At 39.5% G+C, this 19,030-nt stretch overlaps 1 protein-coding gene across 4 annotated transcripts in view; it reads left to right on the forward strand.

The window, feature by feature from the left end:
* The window catches only part of USP3 (ubiquitin specific peptidase 3), a 45,856-nt gene that overhangs the window by 16,532 nt on the left and 10,294 nt on the right, over positions 1-19,030 (forward strand). For 3 of the 4 annotated variants that reach the window (XM_074916726.1, XM_074916729.1, XM_074916728.1), the window contains exons 2-8: positions 394-454; positions 2,649-2,780; positions 9,881-9,964; positions 11,491-11,572; positions 14,158-14,240; positions 15,124-15,237; positions 15,944-16,057. In XM_074916726.1, the coding sequence (XP_074772827.1) occupies positions 394-454; positions 2,649-2,780; positions 9,881-9,964; positions 11,491-11,572; positions 14,158-14,240; positions 15,124-15,237; positions 15,944-16,057 (670 nt within the window). The remainder of the gene's footprint in view (positions 1-393; positions 455-2,648; positions 2,781-9,880; positions 9,965-11,490; positions 11,573-14,157; positions 14,241-15,123; positions 15,238-15,943; positions 16,058-19,030) is intronic. The other variant, XM_074916727.1, reaches the window with a different exon arrangement.

Below are 19,030 nucleotides of genomic sequence, written 5' to 3' on the forward strand. Positions count from 1 at the left end.
AAAATCCAAAAGAAAGGCTTTTAGACTTCTACCAGTGTTTTTACTACTTGTGTTTGTGATATTTCTGTATTGTATTTCAAAATCAAGTAGACCTCATGTGGATGTAATACAAACAAAATAATTTAAATATTTCATGGGAAGTGACAGGTAAATGTGTAGCCTGTGGCTAAAACCCAAGCCAGGAGAAGGCTAAAGTGCTTTAGTGTCAATAGCTCTTCTGTCTGTTAGTTTAGTCCTTAATATAGGTTAATGAACATGACTGGCTATTTTATATAACTGTGCTGCTAAGGTGGAGTCAGCAGAGCTGTTGCTAGTGCTCAGGATGTGTTATACAACTGTAATATCAGGGCCAATACATTTGACGCTTTTTTTTTTTATTTAAATCTTTTATAGTGTGCCGGTCAAATAAAAGTCCGTGGGTCTGTCTGACGTGCTCAAGTGTCCATTGTGGAAGGTGGGTACAAAGTGTCAGTGTGCAAATCTTTTAATCAGACCTTTATCTTTTTCCTTTGTTCCTTGACTCTGAGACAATTTATCTGAAATTTTCCTGAAAGCCTTATAATTCCCTGGAATAAACCTTTCATGATCTCATTTAACACTATATGTTTATATGAAACACACTTCTTTACTACATTATGAGAGTCCAGAGATTATACTTAACTTTTTTTTTTTCCAAAAGAAAAGTGTACGGTGAATGGGATTACTCAACTCAAAAAGTGCCTGGAGAACTGCTGATTCAGTGGATTATTGTAAAGTTCCATTCTGTAGAAGATGTTATTGCCATAACATATAAGGACTAGCTACCATCAGAACTCCTTCAGAGTACACCTGGTTTTTTTTTGTCTGTGTTAGTTGAAGTACACCAAAAGAATTTGTAGAGGAATGATAGAGTCAATGCTGTTATTTATGTCAGGATAATTGTTGAAATTTGCTGCTACAGAAATGCTTGAGATGCACATATTAATGAGAATGAGTTAGTGTTGACATTTAGACAGTATCTGAGATGTGAACACGTTTTCATCTGTATGGTAGCATCTGTGCTGGTGTGCTTTTATTCTGGAAAAGCATCATTAAACTTAGTGACTTTGTCTTCTAAAGTGGATTCAGTAAACTCCAGGTTTTGTTTCTTTGATCTGGATAGCAGTAAGTGCCACAGTTTTAATGATGTCTCTTTCAGAGTTTTCAGCACAAACCCCTTTATTTCTCTTTTTATTCATTTATTTTATAAATTTGTATTTTGTGAGAGCTAAGAGAAGGGGAGCTACTTCATGTTATGTGATGGTGTGAAATAAATAGAATATTTTACTTGTTACTAATTTTTAATAAATATTGCTGTCCACATATGACCTTTCTTGTGTGCAGTTAGTAGACATTGAGTTGGTTATTTATGCAGTTTTGACTTGCCAAACTGTTCCCATCCTTAGAATGGAAAATAGTTGAATGAAAAGAATGTAATATACCTTGTAACAGGAGTAGTTCTGAACATGAAATCACACAGCATATTCTTCTGTTCAGATAATGCTTGAGATCGAAGGAAGAGAAATAGAGCTTTTCAGCTCTTGAAGTACATCCTCCAGGTTAGAGTCCTTGGGAACGTTACTGACCATGTTATAGCAGCAGAGCGTTTCTGGTGGAAGCATAGCTTTATAAACCTGTCATTTGCACTGTTAGGCAGAAAATGAACTCCTGCAAGCACAACTGTCTCATTTGGGTTATGACATAATTGCTGCAGGATTCTGCCAGCACAGCAATGTCAGTAACCCAGTGGCTTCAGTGCCTTAACAAGCACAGCTGCGTTAGCAGAACTGTTTACACCTGCATGTGAGAACAAGTGCAGACTAGGAAGACCTTCATGTGGAGCATGTCCAGAGTTCCTGTCTGGTAGTGTTACGGAGTTCGACAAGCAAGAAATGGGGGAGGAGGGAATTCACCTGAGGTCTGGCCATGCACTTCTAAGTCTAAATGATTTTCAGCTGATACTTAGGGCTCTTGCATTTGTAATGACACTTTTTAAATGAAAGATGCTTAATTTTGTAGATTTCAGATTTTGAGTGTGAAAATGCTCATTGTGTCAGCAAAAGAGCTGTAGGATTTTAGATTTCTTTTTCAGTTATGTGACCCCAAGCACTAGAGCCTTTCAAATTAACAAACTTCATAAAATGTAGAATGCTCTATTACTAAATCGTGCTGCAGAATGGGAAAACTGAAAATGGATCAGCACGCTGTTAAAGTAATCACAAACACGATGAGTGTTGAGTGGAGGAAAAAGTAGAGCTGTAAGAAAAGTATATGGGAAAGCAATGTGGAGAACTAATGACATTACAGGCATGGAAAAAGGGAGCTAATAATTTTCTTTGCTGCGAAGGTGCATCAGTCTGTTAAGGGCCCAGATCCTGGGGTTTGGTACAGGGATGCCAGTTTGTGGTTGCTGTGAAGGAGATGGAGAGATGAAATTTCTACAGTGTGGGAGAGTAAAGGGGTAAAAAGTTAGAAAATTTAACCAATGTTTTCACACAGGTGAATTGTCTATTTTAATGCCTGTCTAAATACTGGATGATTATTAGGCTGCCTTTTTTTCTTACTTTCAGTGAATGTTGGTTAAGTAACTGTTTAAAAGTATAAGACTTTTTGTTTTTCATTTATTTTAGATATGTGAATGGCCATGCAAAAAAGCATTATGAAGATGCACAGATTCCTATGACCAATCATAAGAAAACAGAAAAACAGGACAAAGTTCAGCATACTGTGTGTATGGATTGCAGTAGTTACAGTACATACTGGTAAGGGTTTAAACGCTGTAATTTGAAAACTTTTACCTACTAGAAGGTGAAAACTGTAGACTACTGTGAAACATTTTTCACACATTTTTGAGCACTTCATATCTTGATTTCCATACCTGGCTGTTTAAAAACAGCTTATGAAATAACCCTCTGCTTCTGCATGTGTATTGTAGAACTGATTGTGACTAAACTGCATTTCAACTGATTTAACAGAAATGTTTTGAAATAAACGCTATTTATGTGGTTTGGATATGCTGCTCTTTGCTTTGGGGTACGTTGAAAATCTAACCTTTTAATTGCAAAAGCTGCTGTTTGGTTGTAGTTACTCCTTCCATCAAATTGGTGAGCCTTTCATATATCCTTTATTGGACAGAATATCAGAAAGTAAAGTAATACACTATAGTTCCTGCCCAAGAGGTGTGTATGTGTGTGTTTTGTTTGGGTTTTTTCCCAATGCTGATTTTTTTTCTTCACTCTGAAAGGAAGGCTTCTTTCTTTTGGAGATTTGGTACAGCCTGTATGAGTTTGGAAAAAGGATGAATCCTGTTGGGAAGCAGCATCAACTCTGTGGCAAGATTAAGCTGCAGCATCACAGAAGTGATTCTTTTCACAGAAGAATGGTCTGGGCTGATTTATTCTATCAGTTGCTTGGGATGAGATATGAGCACTGTTTAGGGAGATTTAATAGTTACGTTGTTAATGTTGGGTTCCCCATCTTCCTCAGAGAGCAAAGACTGAAAGTCTACTGAAAGCAATGCTTCTGTGTGTTCAGCATCTTTCACCTTCTTCACCCCCAAGCAAAACTGTTGATAGGTGCTTCCCCATTTCCTCTTAACTTCATGGTTTCCCATGTATGTTGTTACTTGTGCAGTGTGGCAGTGCAGGATTTGAGCAGCGCAAATCTCAGGGAAATCTGTGTTACCGTTTTGTAAAATTACTGAATATACATCTTCACTGATGGGTATTTTATTCAAATAATTGGGTATCTTTTGTGTACTTCATCAGGTTTGCTGAAGTTTGGGTATCTAGTTTTATGGAGAATACTTCTGTAACAATATTTTTATCCCCTGCAAGTAAAATCACAGTTACGTGGTCTCCCCTGAATAAATTTTGTTTGGAGCAACTCAAAAATTATTCAAGATGGTGCATGCAGCTTTACGGATGTTAAACATAGAAGAAAGGTTTGAGTAGCTTTGTGATGTGTGTTGATTTTGCTTGTATATACATTTTATTTAAATGACCAGCATTTTTATCTGCTTCTATGTGAAGGCATTAGAAATGCATTAGAACGCATTTTTCTTAAGTCATACGTACGCACAGGTTATCAGCATTGGAACAGTTGTGGGAAGCTAATTCCACTTTCCTGATAAATGCAGTTGATAACTGAGATCTACATTGTAGCTTTTTTTTTTATTTGAAGTATGACTTGTCTCCTAGTCATGCTGAAGGTAATAACGTGTGGAGGAATTTCAGCAGGGTATTTGAAGTCATGATTATATCTCCATTTATTATGACAAACAGAATGTCCAACTTGCTGAGGCTTGATGAGTTATACTAGGAGCAAGTCAGAGCACCCTGCCGACCTTATCCCAAAGCCAGCAGGGGAATTGTAAAATGGCCACAGCCAAACTGAGGACTATGGGATCTATTACTGAAACAAACTATGCTTGTGAGGAGCAGGTAGGCATGCTCTTAGGAAGCTTGTTGGTGTTTCACAGCATATTTGTGGTAGGACAGATGAGAAGCATTTTAACATGTGATGTCTTTTCTGCTGCAATCAAATGGAAGGCTGAGTTGTCTGTGGATGAACTGGAACTAATTGTAGAGAGCATTGCCTTGGGGAGTTCCTGTTGTGTGTCATTCAGGAACAGATTATAACTCTCGTGCTAATGTGAAGCTGAGCAAGTTTCAAAGGCAGTGTCTCTTTGCTTTCATTTAGGGTATTCCAGTTTTCCCCCACCTGATAATCGGAAAAAGATACCTAGATTTGTTACTGCACCCAATTTTTTCAGTGGAAGTGAGCTTAGATAAGCTCAGATGTAAAGATGAAGCAGAAAGCATTCAGACCAGCTTCTGCCCCTTTTTTTCCAGACAGTACTGTAGGGGCTGCTGTCAAACAGTGCTTGCCAGTTAAAGCAAATAGTTGGGTGAATTCAAGTCATAGCTAGCTACTGTGGAGACTGAATTTTGAAATTTTATTTGTTAGCTTCTTCAGTGTAAACATAAATGCAGTGGACAGTGCTATGTTTATGCAATGATATTTCTTTTAAGTGAACTTCTATTTACAGATCAGTATTTTATGTTAGCAATGTGGGCAACGACAGTAATTCGAAAGTCAAGAAAATACCATCCTAAGACTTAATTGATTTTTTCTGCTGCTGAAAAATAATGGAGATATTTTGATGCAGTGCTGGCTTTTATATTTTTATTTGCAATTTTGCTTACTGCACAGAGTTAAGTAGAATATTCATGTTCTATTTTTATCCTATGGATTCCTATTTACTGTGTTCCTTAGCTTGCAAGATAGTAGCAGTGAACAGGCCTCTATGAGCTCTTTTTGAAGCAGAAGGCATTTAATCCTTTGCTTTTCTTTGGCCATGTCATAAACTTTCATGCAGTCATGAGAGCACAGTCCAGGGTTTGCCTTAGCTATTCTTGTCAGTCCAAGGGGAAGAAATACTATGTGACTTTTGAAGCTACCCTGGTTTATTGAATTTTGTTTCTAGCTCACATGCAATCTTGCTGTAAGCCAAAACCAGATCAAGCAGTCTCCATTAATTGTATTTCAGAGTGGAAGTCTAGGTGTGTATGTTTTCTTTTATGTGATCACAAGCTTTCAACATGGCTTTGAGAGGAAAATGTTTCAGTTCTGGTAGGATGATGGTTATCTGAGGTTTTTATTGTATTTGTGAATCTACTAATGTTTTGAAAAATTACAGGCATGCTTGAGGTATCATTAAGTATTGGGCAAGTAGGTGTTTGCTTTCCAGAGGGTTTTCATCTTTCTTCTATGTCCACCTGTTCAGTCTTGACAGTGAAAAATGTTGAGAGAATGTTAGCCTTCTATTTATTATGAGAGTACAACTCTCTTCTTGATTATTTGGTCACTTCTGAGACAGTAGATGCAATATTGAATATTCAGACTGAATTATGTTTGAGGCCCTAAGCACTGAGAAAAACAGAATTCCACTTTTTGGAGTTAATCAGCCTTTCAGTTAGTTCTAAAGTACTAAGCACAAAGAGTTTACAAGAAGCACAGATCTCTTTTCTCTTCAGGCTATTGTACGATGCTTTCTCCTGCTGTGTCAGTGGTGGTTTCTCTGTGCAGAAGTAAAACGATACATGTAAGAAGCCTGCTTTCAGAAATAGGTTTCCTGAAAGAGGACTCTTGTAAATTTGCTTTCTCTGTGCTAGTGCACAGACAGTTGGTTAGCACAGAAGAAGAAAGGCTGTTCTGTTTATGTATTTGCATAGTATGTTTCCCGAGTTCATTTAATCCTAGACACAATTTGCAGGTCAGATTTCTGATCCATTAGCCTCCTTGTTATCTCCTAAAGGGACATGGTTGTGCTAATGTCTGCACCACCACCCCCACCCCCCCCAAGTGTTTAAGTGTCAAGGAATTAAAAAAAATAATCTTTTAGTCTTTCTTTTAGTGATGGTGGTTCTATTTAAAAAACAGATTTACTGTGCTAGCACATCAGCATCCAAGAATGCGATTGCTTTGGACCTTTATTTTGCATTCTACAGTCAGTGGAAATTAAAGAAGGTAAAAAGCCTTTTATCGAAAAACTTGAGTTCTTAGTTTACTCATATAAGGTGTTAGCACAACTAAGGAAATTTGGATTTTCATAATTTTTCTTGTAATTCTTCAAATCTAATCAGGGCCTTTAAACATAGCATGAAGTTCTGCAACCTACAGAAACAGCCAGCACTAAGTATGTGTTTCCCAGAGCAGCGCATACCTTCAATGGCTTGCTGCCATTTTAGCAGCAAAGGAGGCCAGAAAAGACCAGGCCTCGGAGGTGGCAGAGATGTTAAAAATAGAAAGTGTGCAGAGGAAAATAGTTGTGCTGATCCATATAAGGCACCCTCCCCAAAGCACAGAATTTGTTCCGTACAATTGCTGTTAAAAGTGTATTGTAGAATCCCTGGATGCGAAAAGGTGTACTGTTAATTTGTGATAATTCTGAGGATCACAAACATCTGGTTTGAATGTTAGTTTTGCATATAGGAAGTAATGTCTCAGCAGTTTACTTTTAAGGTGTGTGCGCTTAACAAATTCTAAGCTATTAAAGCAGAAACTACTTCCTAGGCTGTTTACTTCATTTATCCAAAATAGATTGGTAGTAGTGCTGTTATTTCTTGTGGAAATGCTGCAAGAGAGGTGGTTTAAAAAATCTGCCTGTTAAAAAGAGAAGTAGAGGAATCTTGTCTTGTTTTCAAGTGAATCTTAAAATTACTTTTCCACTGTTGTAAGGACCGTGACATTTAATGATGTATTTAGTTTTATTCCTCCATCTTGGGGAAAGTGCTAATCTGCAATTTTATGTAAAGATGTAACTGGTATGTGAGATCAGACTAAAAATAAGGTTAACACAATCTTTATGGCATGGGAGCAAGTATCTATATCATCTTTCAGCAGTAAGCTGGCATAGAAGCTTTCATTCCCCATTTATAAACTTTAGTAGCTACACAACTAGAGTAGCAATGTAACTGTGCTGGTATACCTGGGTGCTTGATATTAAGAAGGAGTTGGACTGTAGTGTATCAGCTTGCACCATTATTTACCTCTCAGCCTGGGTAGTTTGCTCTGATGGTTGTCCTTGAGGTGTAGTGTCCTGTGAGAGTGGCAAATGCAGGAACACTTCACTGGGTGGTGTAGGTCAATAGATGCACTGAAAACATGGCTGAAAAATAAACATGTTTACAGACGTCTTCCCCCTCCCAAACTCACTAGGTTTGTAGCAATCTTTGAAAAAAGTTAAATAATTTTATTTGGCAGTAGCTATCTTAATAATTTCTAGATCTTGTTTAAGTATCCATAACTGCTGTGTTCAGTGCTTGGAAATCATTAGAGTTGTATTAATTTATCTTCTAAGGAGGCAAAAGTCCACAGACATCCTGGGCAGACTGGTCTTACAGACTCCTTTCGGTGGCAAGGGCCTTTACTGTAGTCTCTTCAAGGATTCAGTGTTTGAATTAACACAAGCAATACTGTTGCCTTTCAACTACCTCACAGATTTATGCAACAAAGAATGTTGTAAATTCCAGTTGTGCCTGAAGTTAATAGCTTCATTAACTTACGAAGCACGGATCTGCTCCAGCAGAGGAGTAATAGGAGACGATGAGGATGTATTTCACATTTGAGTCAGTCCTGTGCCAAAGGGAGAGGAGAGAAGGAGCTACAGTCCTGATATTAAACATATCTGAAGTGAGTTAGTTTTCTTCACAGGAAGCGTTCGGTTGCCTGCCAGAATCTGAAGCTGCAGTTTGGTGCTTCACAGTAAGCCCGGGGCTGACAAACACTGCTCGGAGCTGTTACCTTTGTGGGGTGTGGGGGACGGGAAGTTGTGACAAGTCTCTGCTCCCTTTTTGTCACGGTGCTCTCAAAAGAGCTGGTGCAAGTGGTGGTAAGTCTTTTCTTGCCTTCCTGTTTCTCATGCCAGAATAGGGGTTATCTAGCTCTTGGCTAACCCTGCCGGAGTACTGTGAAACGTCCTCTGCGGCTCCTGACTGCCTCCTTTGAGACACAGAATTCGTGATTTACCAACGTGCAGGTGTGGATTCTGCAGGGTTGGGCTTCCTTACTGACTGCAGCGTTTCTGGTTCTAGGTTTAGAGGGATTTTTGTCTTTCCTCCTCCCCCCCCCCCCCCCCCCCCCCCCCCTTTCTGCTACCCCACCCCTACGTACAGGCATTGTCTTTCCTTCACAAATGAAAGAAAGAGCATGAATAAGAAGGGTCCACATCACTTTGGGACTTCCATTCTCTCTTTTTGTGAGGGTTTTAAAACACAGCAAAGCAGCAGAAGTTAATGCTGTCTTGCAACAGTGTTCTTGTAACAGTTTGCTTTGCTACTCTCATTTCTTCAAATTGACGTGTGCACTTTGGATTTACATATACTCAGGAAAATAGTGGAATAAGGTGTGGGTTTTTTCCAGCATTCCATGAAAGACACCCCCCCACCCCCACCCCCCTTAGAAATGGTCTATAAGCTTTGCCTTTGTGCACTGTGTGAGGTGTTATGACCCTACAGTTTGAATATTAAATCATAGTGAACATCTTCGCTTCTTGGAAAGTGTGAGATTATTGTAGACCATTATAGGATTGTAGATTTTTGTAACACTGCTTCTGCTGAGAGGACATTTTGGTTTGGCTTCACTTTACATTTGCTTTGAGGCACTGTGGGGATCAGCTTCTCTCTTTTTCAGCTCAGTTACTCTTTCACACTATCCTGAAAAAGCTCAAAATGTGAGCTTCAGTTTTCTGTATATATAAAAACTACATGAGAGATTGACATGGCATTTGTGCTTAAAGCACGAGGTGTGAGTTGCCCCAGACTTCTGGTGTGACTTTGGACAAATTGTGTAATCTCTTAGTTTGTTTTCACTGGTCTTTTTAGTAGGAGAAACTTTTACATTGTGTGTATATCTGTTCAGCATCTCAGGTTTTAGTGATGGCTTTACACTGATTTTGCTATACATTAATAAAACCTTTGTCTTCTGTTTACCTGATGTCAGTTGATCTTTTCTGATAAATCTTTTGTGGATTATCTACTAATGCTGCCTTTGCTTACAATGTATGTTTGAATTTTTGTTGAATGGAAATTCTGCATTGGGACAAGCAGTACATTATGCTTTTGGCTTCTAATAAAGAACTGAGCTAGAAGAAAAAACATGTAATAAGATAGTACCTGTACCTTCTCTAGCTATAGGGTAGTTTTCAGAGGGAACCAAGCTCAGTATGCTGGTGGTGTCTCCCCTGTTCCCCTTGTAATCTTCCACTGAATCACTTCAGTGCTTCCCACACGTAGACTTGCATGGCTCTTTTGGAGTACTTCATTGAAATCCTTTGCACATTCTGATGTTTTTCTTGCAGTTATCGCTGCGATGATTTTGTAGTCAATGATACCAAGCTGGGCCTGGTACAGAAGGTCAGAGAGCACCTTCAGAACTTGGAAAAGTAAGTAGTTTGTTTACATTCGAAGAGCTTTGGGTGGACTTGTAATATTGCATCATTTAAGTGGTATTTCTTGTTTATATGTATATACATATTTATATATTGTGGTCCTTGTACGTGTGTGATACCGTGTATGTTGTTAATTGTCTTTTTGCATATAAATGAAAGAATTTCCATAAGAGAATCCTAGTTTTGTCAAAACCAGAATGGTTTCTGGAGTAGAGAAATGCAGGTGAATGCAGGTGGAAGTAGTCTTTGTATTAATTGCATGGTTTGGTTTCCAAACAAAAAGATTAAGAAGGCTTATGAACTTGGAATTGTACAGAAGATACATGTCTTTGCCTTTATTTAGCACTGTTCCACTGAAAAGTAGATAATACATTCTTTGTGATGCAGATGCTGTGGCCAGTGCTAGATAGCAAATAGACTTCTCACAGTTTGCCTGGAAATCTTGCCTGTTGTGAAGTAGAAGCACGTGTACATGTGGTGCTTCCAAATACATGTGAATGACCCAGAGTTCAAACAGGACTCTTGCTGAGAAATTGCTGTGATTTTTGGGAAGTCTCTGGATCCTCCAGGAGTTAAGTGTGTCACTCTGTAGGTAGTAGTAACATTCTCATTCTTTTCCTGTCTCTCTTTTGATGGGCTTCTCAGGCATGCAGTGAGATGTAAAGGTGTTTAAGTGTAATAAAAAGTGCACATTAGTATTTTGGAAATGTCCAGAAGATCTTACTCTTTGGGAGGTAAATAATAGCATGGAGGCTTCTGTTGTGTGAAATGACAGGTTTTGAATGTTGGGAGGACTTCATAATTAAAAAATGAAAAAAACCCTGAAACCGAACCAAACCCAAACAACAAACAAAAGACCCTACCTAAAATCTGGAACAAGTTAGGATTTTGCTGTTGGATTAGAGAGAAGTCACAAACTGGTGGCATTGAGGGGCCAGTAATTTCCAGTGATGTGGAAAAGAATAACTAATTGTTCTTGCAACTTCATGTTACACAAATGTTATAACCTCATGTACTTTTATTTAAGTAGAAGTCAGCTATAATACATAAGTACTAGCACTCGAGAGAATTTTGATTTTTTTGGTAACTTTAATTTGTCCTGATTTTTTTGAAGTTGTCTTTCTAAAGGCTGAGATGAATTTTCTTACAGAAGAATTTTATGGTGAATTCTGTATTGAGTATTCCTTTGAATATGGAAAAAGGTTGATATGTTAGATGAAATTACCCTGCGAATAAGGCCACTCTTAGGCACACATGCTGTGGCATGCATGACTTAATGCAGTTAACTTGGACATTAGTGTAGTGTTGAAAATAAGATGTGTGTCTGTACTCTGAGGGAGATTCAGTCTGTTTTAAGACATGGAAAAGTCTATGTTGCAATTGGGAAGCTCTTTGCTGTTTTAATGACAACTAAGCAGATGTAACCACTGTGTTAAACATTAGGATGATTACCTGTTGTCCAATTCATGCAATATTTTTATTTTTAGAGTAAGTAACCTCCTTTAATTACTTTCCAACAGTTCAGCCTTTACATCAGACAGACATAGGAAAAGAAAACTATTGGAAAACTCATCTCTGAACAGCAAGTTATTAAAAGTAAATGTAAGTATGATGGTACAGTAAGTTTAGGGGTGTTTTCTAAACCTGTTGAGTCTTACAGTTGGCCTAGACTTGAAATAGTTACAGTTACCCAAATTTTTGCTTGGTGCACTTTGTATTTCTCATCTTCTGACCACACACCTGGAAGAGCCCCTTCTCACAAACGTGTTTGATATTCTGCTGCATTTCTGTTGAGCTAGACTTTAAGCTTCCCTGTGCTTAAGAAGGGTTTCTTGTCAAAATGGAGCTTCAGGGCAGTTTGAGCTTGGTGGGATCAGTGAAGTTGGAAGCAGCTAGTATCAGTTGGTTAAAACATGGGTAGATATAAGCCTTTTTTTTCTCCTGAGCAGACAAATGGTGTCTTTTGGTGTGTTTTTTTTTTTTTGTTTGTCTTTTAACAGTGCAGAAGGCAAAGAAGCAGGTGCACTGTTTTTTGTAGTGATACAAAAGTAATTGTTAGGAAAAAAGTAAAAAATTTCAACAAATTTTTAGAAGAGTTTAGTAAAACTTCCTTTCAAAAGAAACTGTGAACTATTCTGAAAGCTTCTCACTCGCATCTTCTTGGTCTTTTAATTTCACATCTGCAGAACAGCACCCAGGAGAGGATGATCCAAGCCCTTGCTAGACAGCTGAAGGGCTGCATAGTTTCTTCCAGTCAAAGAATGCCCCAAACCAAATGTCTCTGTTTTACACAGTTTGGGTTGAGGGAGTTTCTAATCTTAATAATTTCTCCCAGATTTTAGGGAGGGATAGAGGAGTTACTAACCCAGCTGTATGTAATTGCTTCATTTTCACCCTCAGCCAGAAGGTGTGGTGGAGCAGGGCTGTTCCTCCTTGGACCTTGGGGCTGCAGGACAGCAGTGTAGTCAAAGGGAGCTGAAGAACAGCTACCTGATCACAAAGAGAAGTACTTCTTGAGTATGAAAGGAAGTAAGAGGGTGGGAGCAAAGCAGTCACTGTTTTGCAAAGTCTGTGGGGGTTTAGTTACTTCAAAAATGACCTACAGTCATCTGAATGTGATGAGTCCTCTGAATGTGATGTGTATGCTTCCTGTACTGTCCCAGTCCTGGGGTGACTGAGGAAGCCTGGGAGAGATAGTGGAGTTTTTTGCTATGGCAACACACCGCATCATTGTCTGGAAAACTCAAAGCTGGTAAAAACCAGAAGGAAGAATCTAGGCAACACTTAGATACAGAGAAGATGGAAATAGAAAGCATGAACTTAATGCTGCTTTAATTCTTCTTAGTCTGTGTGGTTTTCAGTTTTATCAATACTTGAATATTGCCCATGGCAACAGATGATCTTTTTATTGTTGGTACATTGGATCCTTATCTAGAAAAGATAGATATAAAAAGATAAACAGGGCACTGCTGTTTGCAGTAATACTGAGCTGTCTCACCCTGGGCAAGTGTGTGAGAACAGAATATGCTAAGGGAGCTGTGGCGTTTATATTAAAAATTTTCCTCCTTTATTGGAAAACAGGTCTCTCTTTAAACAATTTGGACTGAATGGGTAAATTGCTTCTGTAAATAATACTCTTTTTTTTTTTTTACAACCTATACACAAATATCCTACTGTCATTAGTTCTTCACCCGAGATTATGTTTGTAGTAGATTTGGGGAGGAAAAAAAGTTTTATTGGAACACTTTGAATACGTATTTGGTAACCTGCATTTGCATGCAGTCTTTGCTATGGAGTAGTATGCTCATTTCAAGATACTGCTACTAAAAGATAGTCTAGCTTTTAAATTCTGTTAGAATAGTGACGAATGCCCCAAAATTTGATGAACTTCCAATGTGGTACTTTGTAGACAATGGAATGTTTCCAAGTGTTTTGGATTCTAGAAAATCATAAATGCAACACTGTCTGCGTTTCTCTTCCTTCTCCTCCCAGCCCACCCTGACGATTCTGGCAAAAAGCAAGCTCATCTGTGGGTAACATTGCTCTAACCTGTTGAAACTCGTAGGCTCTAAATGATGTATATTTTGCTTCTCTTTATTCAGCACGTTGCTTTTGGTTTGCACAGTCTAGATTGACTATTTCTTTCCCAAATAAATGCTGTTATCTGTCTTTCAAAAACCCTCCTGGCTACCACAAGACCCAACCAAGACAGCAGGCTATTGCTGGTGACTTAAAAACAACCCGCAGGCTGCCACACTGTGCATATTAGACCTAGGACTACATGGATAAGGATTGGTGTTTTCATTTTTCAAAGTCACTTTAGGGAAATTTCTGTCCGGTTCTCACTGAACACTACTGGGGTGTGAATATTTAACGTACATACACAGAAATACTTTGCAGTAAAAGCCTATGATTACCTCTGTGTTGCCCTAGTCTAGATTTATTCGCACAGGAAAAGATGTAGTACAGTTTTCTGTTGACAGGAATGAGTAAGAAACAGGTTTTCTGTCAAGACATAGCTTCAAGGCAGTTAGAGCTGGTGAGGTTGCTTTGGCTTTGAAACTGCACTTTCCAAACAGTGTCGTTTATTGTTTAAATCTGCGCTGATATAACAGTAACAGCTCTGTGGGGAGAAAGTCAGGGAGCAATGATAAGTCTTTCTTCAACTGAACCTTTCTCATTTTCAGGGAAGCACCACTGCCCTTTGTGCCACAGGTCTTCGGAACCTGGGAAATACGTGTTTCATGAATGCAATCCTTCAGTCGCTCAGGTACCGCCGAAGCCTTCCCCGTGCCTCTGTGAGAGTGGCGGTAGCGTTAGGCAAGTGAATGTGGCAAGTTACCACTGTACAAAAGTGTACCTGGATTTGCAGGAAGGGGTGTGTTCAGGTGCCATACAGTTGTGTTTCTCAGTGTGAGGGACTCCTGTGGCGCAGCATTCTGGAGGAAGCCTGCTGTGTCCTCAGCAGAAGAGGAGACTGGCCTTTCGTTGCTGAGGCTGTTGAAATGCTGCTGCTTGTGGTCGGTGGGAAAGCAGAGACAGTGCTTTGAGGGAAGGGGGCTCTTGGAAGCGGGTAGGAGAACAGTGCTGAGGTGTTAGACTTCATTTCATTGCTGCCAAGACTGCCACTGCCCTGTCATAGTCCTGAATTTGCCTGCTTCACTGGGAGACTACTGAGTCAGGCTATAGCGGCACTCATCGGCCTCCATTTTCTTTTCCATCACTGGGGGTTCACTGGCAGGAGTTGAGGCACATGCTGCTTATGTTCCCTCACGGGGACTGGGGTGGCAGAGGCCAGAATTGAGAGGTGGCAGTAGGCACGGAGTTAACCTCCTCAGCAGCTGCAGTCTGCCTTGTTAAGGAATGTCTTCTGATACCTCGGTCTGTCACGGTAGCTCTCAGGCAAAGCAGAGCCAAAATATCATTATTTTAGATAGTTGGGATGGTGATAGTATTTACAGATCTGCTCAGTCACTTACAGAAGATGAGTATTTGCTACAGTATTTCTTGGAGCTTGAACTGTGGGTGATTGCAGTCTTCTATCACCGCATGAAGTTGCATTTATGCATTTCAAAGAACAGGCTCCAGAATATGTAATATTGCCTTCATTCTTTGCCTTTTAAGGACTCCATTAATTTTCCTTTTTTCCATAGTAACATTCAACAGTTTTGCTGTTACTTCAAAGAGTTGCCTGCTGTGGAGCTGAGGAATGGGAAGACTGCAGGCAGGCGAACTTACCATACCAGGAGCCAGGGGGATAACAATGTGTAAGCTGCGTGTCCTGTGTTAGCACTGAACTTTACAGAGAACAGCAGATGCTTGGGTAGTAGATCCACTATAGGCTTTCACCGTTGTAGAGTCATAGAAAAACTGATTTATGGGGGAGACTGAGTCATAGAAAAATAATTGGCCGTGCAAAAGAAACTTCTATCACTTGCAGTTTGTTTATATAGGTGTGGTGCTGCGGGGGAAGCAGTCATATATATCAGAAAGTACTGGAGTGTAACTGTGTTTAAAGTAAGGTTAAGACATGCTAGTTATATGTACTCCAGACGTGATGTTACTTAATTCCAGCTAATACATGGTCATGGGAATTAGGTTGCAAGTGAACGTACTACCAAACAGAACCTTAAAAAAAAAAAAAAAGAAAAAAAAAAGCAATTCACAATCTGTAACTTGTTTGAACAAGCGTTAAAGGGATGATGGTAGCAGAGTCTACAGTAAAATGGCAAAAAGGTGGATAGATTTCCAGGTGAGTGTTCAACACGTGAAATGTATTTTCCTAACCTGTCTCTCTCTGACATTATGAGTAGGATTTTGGACATAAAATCATTGAAGTACTGGAAAGGATGTTTACCCAATCATTACAATCTTAACCAAAGTAATGTCTGCTATTTGTACCACTGAGCTAATAAGCCTCCAAGGGTTACAACGCAAACCCGTATTAATCTCCAGCTTTTACTTTTTTTGTAGTTCATTGGTGGAAGAATTCAGAAAGACGCTCTGTGCTTTATGGCAGGGAAGCCAAACTGCATTTAGTCCAGAGTCTTTGTTTTACGTTGTTTGGAAAATCATGCCAAATTTTAGGTAAGTTTTGCAAAATAAGAACAAATTCTTGATTGCAACCTTGTATTGCTGCTGTCCTCTAAAACTTGCTCAATCCGTGGGATGCATTCTATGCAGCTTTCCCATATGCCCATAAAAAAAGGCTTTGAGAAGAATCTTCACTTTGATCAAAGTTTTGTGTTCGTTGGTAGTGCTTTTTTTACCCCTGCCCTTCTACCACATGCTGCATTTAGCAGTGTCAGGGAGGATGAATGTTTCAAATACTAAAATAGTAGTAGTTGTACCTTTGAGCCAGTGCTCTAAAGTGCAGAAGAATCAAGACAATGACTTGTAGGTAAATGCCAAGTGCATGGTGTTGACAGAACCTCAGCTTGGCTGCAATAACAAAGTGATGTAGTCAGAATAAAAAGGGTACAGCACCTACAGGTCTAAATACAAACATACTGGCTGAAACTTCCTTGATTCTCTCAAAATATCGTAGTCACCAGCTGGAATGAAAAAAGGTCTATAAGAAAAAAATTCTTGTGCATAATAGGCATTTTGTGCCCATACTGACAAAAAAGATAATAAAAAGAACGTTCCCCAAGTAAATCGAAGTATCGTTCCTCTCCAAGGTCTCCCTGTCCTGGCCCCTGAACCTCTTTCAAAGGAGCACTGAAACCTGTTAGGATATATTGTGATGAAGGTAAGTTGCTCCGTGTGCTCAGGTAGTAAAGATGTTCTGTTATCTGTTCCATCTCCAGCAGTGCTGAAAAGATGCTGTGAACACATCTGCTCAGCGAGCAACCCGAATAACACAAACCTGTTCATTCTGTTCTTCACACTGCCAAGTATCTTTCACTTGACTCATGAGAATCAAGGAAGTTTAATACCAGTAGTAGCAATCAGCGACCAAAACATTTTATAGGTAAATGAACATCATCCATAATGTCCTTGACCAGTTTCCCTATTACAATCTTCACTCTTAATTCTTGTTAGACTAAGTGAGAAACCAGTTCATTAAAGTTCCTCAAGCAGATTTTCAGCACTGTGGGTTCTATCACAGCTTTTAAAAGAAAAAGTGTTGTTTGTTGGGGTTCTTCCCCTTCCCTTTTTATTCCTAGTTAGCTGGGAGCATGTCTGTGATTAATTGGTAAGAGAACTCCTTAAATCACATGGAGAATGAAGTTAGCTGCTCAGTAGCTCCCTGCTCCCACATGATCCAGGGAGAAAACTTGAATTTGTTCAGTCCTTAATTGTACCTTGTAAAAGCCAGTGATGCTCTAATTGTAGTTCTACCTTGTGCGCTTCTTGTGAGATTGGGAGGAGAAGGTGGACGGATGTAGACGTGAAAGCAAGCTGGAGCCAGTAGCATGTTAACAGCAAACCAGCCCCTTGGCTTGTGCTTATGAAGCCTGAAGTGACGGGGCAGGGGAGGAGACGTGGTTGGAAACGTGGTTTGTTTTAGCCCAAAACAGATTTCAGTTGATAGAGGCGTGTCGTGCCTGCCTCCAAGGACTTGCAAGTGCTGTTGTTCTTACAGAAGGTTATAGGAGAAAACAGCTGCTGATGTGCTCCGTGGCCCTCTGTCCTCACACTGTGTAGAGGGAGGAGAGAGTATCGTTTATAGTCACTCTGAGCACAAGTGGAGCACCTCTGGGCTCTCATGCTGCTGTGGAAGTCCTGCTCCTTGGCTGTTGGACAAATCTGTGGCTGTCATCCTACTGCGTGCCAAGATAGTGCTGCAGCCTCACGCCGAGTTGCAAGATGTGTGTTTTGCTGATTTACTGCTGTATAAAGAGTATGCTCTCTCTCCCTAGTAACTGTTCCTGTTTGTATTCTGTTGGCAGTAGGAAAAGGAATGTTAGAGGTGGGCTTGAACTGAATTGCTTCAGGTGGATAGAGTTCAGTTTTATTACACAAGCTGACTGTCACAGAAACTGTGCATTTTGCTTTTAAGATCATTGTTTATTTTAAACAGTGTTCTTTTAAAGATCTGTATCTATACTTCAGCTTTTTAAGAAATCCAAGGAATTTTCCATCTGTAATTATAAACACATGCATCAGGAGCACAACCAACAATGTGGAATGATTGCAGAGGTGGTTTAATCAAATTTGTTGCAGAGCAAGTGTACTGTATACTTCAGAGCTGTTTTATGAGAAATTTAATGTTGAAAAGCAGACTTTCCCTAAATTTAATCTTTCTTTAAGACTTTCCCTAAATTTAATCTTCAGCTGTTTTGATTGCTTAAATGTTTATTAAATTGAAGATATCTGTATTCAGTAAAGTAAGCACAAATCCTGTGTTATCTCAGCACTTCCAGTGTTATCCTGCAGTGTGCACAGTTAATGTGCAGCTTGGAAGTTGAGTTTGTTTTCCTACTTTGTTTTGTAACAACATGTATTTTGCAACTTGGGGAGAATTAAGTCCTGGTTTTGGCTGTACAGGACTGTGGCCTGTTGAAGCACAGCAGTGTTTGTGTATGACAGTTTTTCTGTTGAGAAAGGTAGGTGGTGCTGCTGCTGCTTTTCAGGGTGCTCTAAGATCTACAAACATGGTCATTTCTTTCGAAGCTGCTAGTTTGGAAGAAAACATTAGTGTGATTCTACAAGAGGAAAAGGCTTTAAATAATTTTTATTTTGTTACCTCCTGGCAGTACTTTTGCAGGACATACCTGTGTTTCTCACTAAGCACAGTAACCTCACACTGCGTATATCTCATTTCGCTCCAACTCTGGGTACTGTGCCATGAGGCCATTTTCCTTTCCCCGAGCCGTAGCATAAAAAAACCCCATCTCTGTTGTTCTTGCCTATACATTCCTGTGTGACAGTTACTGCTAATGCTTACGTGGCATAGTGAGGAGGAAAAGGGGCAGGGGAGGCATGATAAAACAGCTTTAAAGAATGTACAAGAGGAAAGTCAACCCTCCTGTGTAGGGATTTTTGTAACTGGACCTACAGAGATTTGCACATAATTATGTCAGTGTTGCACAAAGTTTTCAGTTACACTATGTA

This window comes from Athene noctua, chromosome 13 (assembly GCF_965140245.1).
Source record: "Athene noctua chromosome 13, bAthNoc1.hap1.1, whole genome shotgun sequence".
NCBI classification, from domain to species: domain Eukaryota; kingdom Metazoa; phylum Chordata; class Aves; order Strigiformes; family Strigidae; genus Athene; species Athene noctua.